The 7,734-nt window shown below is 40.9% G+C and overlaps 1 protein-coding gene across 1 annotated transcript; it reads right to left on the bottom strand.

Annotated features, from left to right (window-relative positions):
• Window positions 1-4,213: 4,213 nt before the first annotated feature.
• Window positions 4,214-6,502, bottom strand: OCT4 (organic cation/carnitine transporter4). The gene is made up of 2 exons (XM_087317842.1): window positions 5,791-6,502; window positions 4,214-5,557 (listed from the first exon to the last, which is right to left on the bottom strand). The coding sequence occupies exons 1-2, from the start codon at window positions 6,485-6,487 to the stop codon at window positions 4,323-4,325; spliced, it is 1,932 nt and encodes a 643-aa protein (XP_087173968.1). The 5' UTR covers window positions 6,488-6,502; the 3' UTR covers window positions 4,214-4,322.
• Between the last annotated feature and the right edge of the window lie 1,232 nt (window positions 6,503-7,734).

Here is a 7,734-nt window from a genome sequence, read left to right as displayed (position 1 = left end):
TCATTTGGCGCTCATGCATTACATGTGATGCATGATAACCATGTCATTCATTCAAGCTCTCATGTATGAGAATTTACATATGAAAAAGTATAATGATGAAAATACAACTTTTTAAGAAATTACTTGGCTTTGTGGTAAGTCAATTGTGTTATGTAAGATTGTCCCTCCTTGTGGGAGAGTCGGCTCGCCGAAATCGGTCAGAAAGCCGAAACAAGAGTCGGTTGACTGAAATTCACTGAAAAAGCCGAAACGAGAGTCGGCTGCCAAATTCGGTCAAAAAGCCAAAACAAGAGTCGGTTGGCCGAAATCGACCGAAAAGCCGAAATGGGAGGCGGCTGCCGAAATCGGTCAGAAAGCCGAAAAAAAGTCGATTGGCCGAAATCGACTGGAAAGCCAAAACGAGATTCGGTCAAATGGTAGTCGATCGAGTAGAAGTTCGGACGAATATACACATATATTGACGGGAACTGTACGCTCCCTATACGCAACGCTCGACCACAACTGAGCTTAGAATGATACACAAAAAACGGGAGATAAAACACGACACAAAGAAGAGGAAGATACACAGGAGGTTTACGTGGAAAACCCCAAACTAAGGGGAAAAAACCATGGCAGCCCACAGGCTGCAAACTGTCACTATGTAAGAACGTACAACAGTGAGTTCACTGAGGCAACGACCTCGTGCTCACGATCCTCGCCACAGGCGGCGGTTACAACAGAGGCAACGACCTCTTTCTCTCTCTCTCTCTCTCTGTACAGTTACGCACACTGATCTCGTGCAAAAATAGAAAAAGATATAACAACAACAACAACAACAGTAACTATAAGTTTGCCCTAAGTCATATTTATACTAATATGACTTTTCGACTATTTACAAATATAGCCCTGATGGACTCTCAGAGACATATTTACGAATATGTCTCCTCATTCGGTCTTGACCGGGTCTGTATCATCCGGCTCTCCGTAGCCAGGTACTCCTCATCCGGTTCATACCGGGTTTGTACCATCCGGCTCTCCGTAGTCGGGTACTCCTCATCCGGTTCATACCGGGTCTGCACCATCCGGCTCTCCGTAGCCGGGTACTCCTCATCCGGTTCATACCAGGTCTGTACCATCCGGCTCTCCATAGCCAGGTCCTCCTCATACGGTTTCGGCCTCGGCTGAGTTTGTTCATCGGCACTATTCTTCACCCTTCCCATCCGGAGGGACCTGTCTCCCAACATATATATACACAATCATATATACATGTGAGATAACCTGGTATATATATAGAGAGAGTCGTACTAGTTGCATATATATGTGGAATAACTCACTGAGAAAAAACAGTGAGAGAAGCAGGAAAGTGAACCCTTCTCGGTTTTCTCCTTTCCACGTGATTTTCACATCGTTGCCGAAAATATTCACAACAATAGTGGAAGTAGAGCACAGTCAGCATCGATTTATTTCATGTCATGTTACAAAGATGTTTTGGAAATTTATTAATGAAATATGGATGTCCTTGACAGGAATGATAATTTCTCCTTTCAAATGGGTTTTTGCACAAATGGAATTAGGAGGTCTTTCACCTTCTTTTAAGATTATTTTTTGGATTATTTGAGGTATTATGGGCTTTGGTTTATTTGGCATATGCGAAATGCCTTTATATTTGATGAACAAAGGGGAGTACACCATTATGTGCTGAGATTGAAAGGGTTCCTTTTATGGCAATTTTCATTGTTGGGGATGTCAAGCATATTCAATCACGAAGAGACAAGTATGTAAGTTAGTTGGGTATCACATTCGTCATTTGGTCTGATAAGAAAGGTTATGGGATGTTGTGAGACATATTCATGGTTTGTAATGATAGGAATATGTATCTCTCTATGTAGATACGTGATGACTTACAAGTTGTAATAGTGGTTTTTTTACATGCAATTAATATAATTGTTTGATTTTACCAAAAAAAAAAAAGAGAACTTTTTTCCTCCATTCATTCACCATAAGGGGGTTAAATAGTTATAATGAGGTTAGATTCATAGGGGTGCATGCCCCTCAAGCCATCCATACACATCACTCACGCACACCCTTTCCTATTTGTCCACTCACACTCACAATCGTGTAACTCATATACATTTCACATACATAACAACAACATTATACTCTTTCACCCTCACTCATAACATTCAACTCTCTGTACATCTCGTACGATAACACATTATGGCACACCCGTGGGATAGTGCATTGCACATCGAACCCACATGCCTTGATCATCATCTCTATTCGACCGGAACTTCATCGGTCTTTTCTTCAATCGACTCCCTCGGCCGGAACGCTTGACCCGAACATCTCTGTCGGTCAGCAAATCTTCATTGACACGAACATTCTCGTTCTGTCAGCACACGAACTTTGTCATGGGTCCAAAAACACGTTGTGTGTATGTGTTCTTCCTTTTATTTTGTGAGTTTGTCGTAAGTCAATCTCGTCCATTTCCTCCATGTTGATGAGTTTTTAAAATTAGGTACTATACCTTGAATTTATTTTTTTTAAAGAAAAAAATTGTTCGATACTCTCAAGGTTTTGAAATTTCGTCGATGCCCTTCGATTTTGAAAATTCTATTATATACCCTTTATATTCATGTAATTTGCTGCAAAGTTATATATATAATGGGATTTGACCATGCCATATGGCAAGGATCAAACTTGGATTCTCTTGATTATATGCCTTCGATGCTACCATGGAAAAGAATGACATCTCCGTCGGTCAACAAATCTTCATTGACACGAACATTCTCGTTTTGTCAGCACACGAACTTTGTCATGGATCCAAAAACACGTTGTGTGTATGTGTGTTCTTCCTTTTATTTTGTGAGTTTGTCGTAAGTCAATCTCTTCCATTTCCTCCATGTTGATGAGTTTTTAAAATTAGGTACTATACCTTGAATTTATTTTTTTAAAAGAAAAAAATTGTTCGATGCCCTCAAGGTTTTGAAATTTCGTCGATGCCCTTCGGTTTTGAAAATTCTATTATATACCCTTTATATTCATGTAATTTGCTGCAAAGTTATATATATAATGGGATTTGACCATGCCACATGGCAAGGATCAAACTTGGATTCTCTTGACTATATGCCTTCGATGCTACCATGGAAAAGAATGACACCCAATAACCACTAACAAAAACAGAGAATTAATAAAAATGCACAAAAAAATCATTGCATAGAAGAGGATGAAGAACTAACTAATAAATTATGATTATTACTTTTAGAAACGTGGAACCTTGCATATTTTTGTTTGATTGTTCAATAAATGACCTTCAAGGATGAAGATCCCAAATTGCGAATTAAGTTAGAAATAAATACTTTAAAGTGAAAGACCTTTCTTTAATCATTGGTCATGAACTTTTTCTTCGTAGAATGGGATTTTCAAAGGATAATTTAATGCTTGAGATAGCATTCTCACGGCATAGAATAGAAAAATATTTTGAAAGCATTACATGGATATTCCTATGATAAGAACTTAAAAACAAGAGAATTCCTTGCTCCAAGATAATTGTAATAGGAGAATATTTTTAAGTCAAATATGGATATTATGTACTTTTTATGTAAAAAAACTAGGATTGGCTTCTCTTTTAGCAAGCATAACTTATAGTAGAATATACCTCCACAAATTGGAGACTATTTAAAAGAATGATAGTAATGTGGGGTGTTCGATTGAATAAACTAGGTGCCAAACTTGTAGGACAAAAGTTAAAACTAGAAACGTTGTTACATATGCATCAAAACACTTTTGATTTTCTCTTTCACAAAATGAATATGAGGAATATAAGTATAGCTGTAGAGATTGTAAGACATTTATTAGATAAAAGCCAACAACAAGAAGTCCTTCGACGCTTACTAACGATGCACAATGAAATCCATTGGAAAATATGCACGATGATTGATTGAAAAAAACTTGCATGAGGACAATTTAAACAAAAAACAATGCAGTGCTTCGCCTCTCTCTCTCTCTCATATTTGACCTCCGAAGACGATAATATAATCTATCTATCTATCTATCTATATATCTCTCCAATCCACACCACCTTCATAAAACAAGCCAATGGTCTCAAAAACAAAATGCAAAATTCCCTTCCTCATCTGCCTAACGAATTCAATTGATTTGTTCCGAAAACACACTTTTCTCATTAGAGGGTGAACCAAATGTTCTTTTTTACACCCTTCCACTCAAAAAGTAATTTCTGATACCTTCAAAATCGAACACAAACACGCACTAGTGCCTAATGATTCTCTCATCGAGCACAAGTTGAGGCTCTACATTGCTAATGTTGATATTTATTCCACAATTCACCCACCTTCGATCTCCCCACGCTGCATTCCTTCAAAAGTCTCATACATGGGGCAATGCACTGTCTCGGGAAGCTTTAATGCAAGTATCGCACCCATAAAGGATACACCTGAGAACATGGAATAAGGCAACGACGGGTAGAGCTTCCCCAAGACCACGACAATGGGTGCAAGTATTGCACCAATTTGGGCTGCTTGGCTTGCTAGCCCCAAAGCCGCATTTCGAACCACTGTCGGGAAAAGCTCGGCTGTATAGATGTAAAGCAAATTATACGCACCTGCCATCCCGAAAATGGCTACTAAACCACATACGAACCTTATTATCCCTTGAATATGATCTGAACCAGAAGGTCTGGTGACATCATCATTTCCTGGTGCAAACACTCCTACAAGACAACAAAATCCAGCTACCAGCAATGTGATCATGAGTGCATATCTCCGTCCGTATTTTTCGAAGAACACGGACGTGATCACGAACGCGGGCACTTCAGCTACAGCATTGAGGAAGACACTCAGGTATAAATTCGTGCTAAGATTGGTCACGTTCAAGCTGATACCATAATAGACCATGGCCACAGTGAGCCATACAAATACCATGATAAGCATTCTGGCTCGAGTGGACTTGGCTTTGAATACATCTAATAGAGAATTCCTTCCCAAGGATTCACTTATTGCTCCCTCATCATCAGCTTTAGAATCTAGGTTTTCATTAGTTATGCTGACACTCTCTTCTTCTTCGTCTCTTTTTTCGGCTACCACGGTAATATCCTCAGGTAGACTTCTACGATTCCGAGATGCAATCGATGCCAACACTCTCATTGCATCCTCAGTTCGGCCTTGAACGAGATACCATCTTGGAGATTCATTCAAGAAAGGTATGACGAGGATACAATACAATATAGAAGGAATGGATATAATGATGCATAGGTGTCTCCAGGAGGAAGTAAGGAGAGCAAGCCCCGACAATAACATAATTCCACCAGAGAAGAAGTAGAAGGTAGACATCCCAACCGGACCTCTCTTGTTCGGCCCAACTGATTCCGTGGCGAGAACAAAGGAGCAGAGTCCGAGCCCCCCTGCACTGAAGCCGGTCGCAGTACGCAATGCAAAATACGTCCAAAAGTTGGGTGAAAACGCTGTAAGGATCCCCGATATGGTATTTAAGATGCATACGAGTGCGAGGGTGCCCTTGCGGCCAAGCCGAGAATCTGAGAGGCTACCAAATATACCAGCACCTGGACATATTAAGTCCTTCAAAAACCAGATATAAAAACAAACAAGGAGATTACCCTAAATTTGAGCCACAAATTAGTACTTTTTGTAGGTAGCAAGAAGTTCCCGTGAAATCATATAAGTGTTTTGAGCAACAGAGTATGTACTACTCTAATTCTGGGGGAGGCAGGCACACTTACTTGTTTACTTACTTACTTACTTACTTACTTACTTACTTACTTACTTACTTACTTACCTAGGAGAGTGCCGATGAAGAATGCCGACTGAACAAGGCCCACCTTATATTCGTCACCACAGATGAGAGCCCACTCTGAGACGGTAGATTGTTGGGCGCCACCCACCCATTGCCATGACGACCCATATTCCATGGAGCATATATCAACATCATCATTCGACGACTTCCACAGAGACATAGACATAGATGAAGGGGGAGAAACGAAGGTGCCCAAATATGGCGCTGTGGTGCCACCTAGATTGGTTGAGAAGTTGGGTAATACTGCTAAAGAAGATGGGCTGCTGCTGCTGCTGCTGCTGCTGATGCTGGTGAATGCAGCTGCGGTTGTTGTCCATGCAGGAGTCTTGTCAGCGAATAACATGAGCATGGTTTGAAGGGCCTCCATGGTCCAGGCAAGGCTGGACAGTGTGAAATGCAGGAATTGGGCAGGCCCAAACTCCCCCGCCCAAACGTGCAAGATGTGGTCCACGGAGTGCTCATGACGATGACGACGAGCACGAGCACGAGCACGAGCACGAGGAGGAGGAGGATTATTATTATTATTGAAAGAGGCGGAGGCGGAAGCATGAAGATGCGGCGGCGTTGTTGTAGGAGACAGCAGGCGGAGGAGGAGGGGCTCCTCCTTCTCCTCCTCCTCCTCCTCCTCCTCCTCAGTGGAACGCCATGGACAAGATGATGATGATGATGATGAATCCATGGGCGGGTGTGATATCAGCCAGAGCCCGACACACCAGCTACGAGCGACGAACAGACAGATGCACAGACAGACAGACAGAGAGAGAGAGAGAGAGAGAGAGAGAGAGAGAGAGAGAGAGAGAAAGGATGAAATAGCAGCAGAAACAGCTAGCTGTGGTGTAGGAATTAAGAAATGGCAAGAGACGGAGAGAGAGAGAGAGAGAAAGAGAGAGGATTACCTAATTTTGATGGAGTCTATAATGGTGCTAGTGTGCATATATGATGAACATCCAAAGATTCTTAGATTTTCACAATTTGGATTTTTTCCAAACCACAACGAAAATGGAATTCTCTTAATTCATCTACTACTATATGTTCTATTAAAAATATATAACATGCGGTTGAAACAACCTCTTCCCAATATGTTCGGGGAAGGTTTGCAATGGCGAGCATGCAACAAGTAGCATCCATATACAACCGGTTTTGTCGTTCAGCCCTTGAATTGTGTTGAGGTGTATAAGGGATAGTAAATCGTTCTTGAATCCCATGGTTTTGGCATTAAGTTTGGAAGTTTTGGGACTTTATTTCTTCACCATTATCTTATTGGAGTACTTTAAGGGGTAAATCTTGTTGATTTGTTGCGAGTTTATGATAGGCTTTGAATTTCTCAAGGACTTGATTACTACATTTTGTCTTTAGAAAAATGACCATTGTGAAATGAGAAAAAGTCATCGATAAACGTTACGGAATATACATTTCCATATAGGGATGGGGGTAGTCAAAGGACTACATATATCCGTGTGTACTACTTGGAGGGATTTAGTGGTTGTTGTAGGATGTGATGGAAATGGCGAGTTAGAGAGTTTTCGCAAAGGGATAGTTTCGATTTACGCGGATCAATGTGGTGTGCTTCTTCAGCAGGTACCACCGAGCGGCCTAAAAGGTAAAGACATCCTTGTCTTTGACAATTAACGACATAACCTCGATTGGAGGGTGTCTCGTGACAAATGATACAATATTTGTGGTAGAACTCGACCGATGTATTATCATTTGTGAGTTTATTGACGGATATCAAGTTTTTTGCTATGTTTGGTATTTATTATAATAAACTTCATTGACTTCAATAAGTTCCCAATAGAAAGTTCAAGATGGGCACTCCCATGGCTAAGGGAATATTCAACCCCATATCTCACCGGGGAAGGACGTTCTAAGGGCTTATAGTCTTTGAGCCATTCAACCCCATATCTCACCGGGAAAGGACGTTCTAAG

The sequence above is a fragment of the Azolla caroliniana genome, unplaced genomic scaffold (genome assembly GCF_043228905.1).
Source record: "Azolla caroliniana isolate FFs.n. ecotype wild unplaced genomic scaffold, voAzoCaro1.0.p SCAF_4, whole genome shotgun sequence".
NCBI classification, from domain to species: Eukaryota; Viridiplantae; Streptophyta; class Polypodiopsida; order Salviniales; family Salviniaceae; genus Azolla; species Azolla caroliniana.
This window is presented reverse-complemented; position numbering and strand designations above follow the sequence as displayed.

Excerpts from the sequence above, each read along its gene's own strand:
- OCT4 (XM_087317842.1), bottom strand. The coding sequence starts at position 6,487 with ATGGATTCATCATCATCATCATCATCTTGTCCATGGCGTTCCACTGAG. Across the intron at positions 5,558-5,790 it reads CTTCATCGGCACTCTCCTAG|GTGCTGGTATATTTGGTAGC; the intron begins GTAAGTAAGTAA and ends TAATATGTCCAG.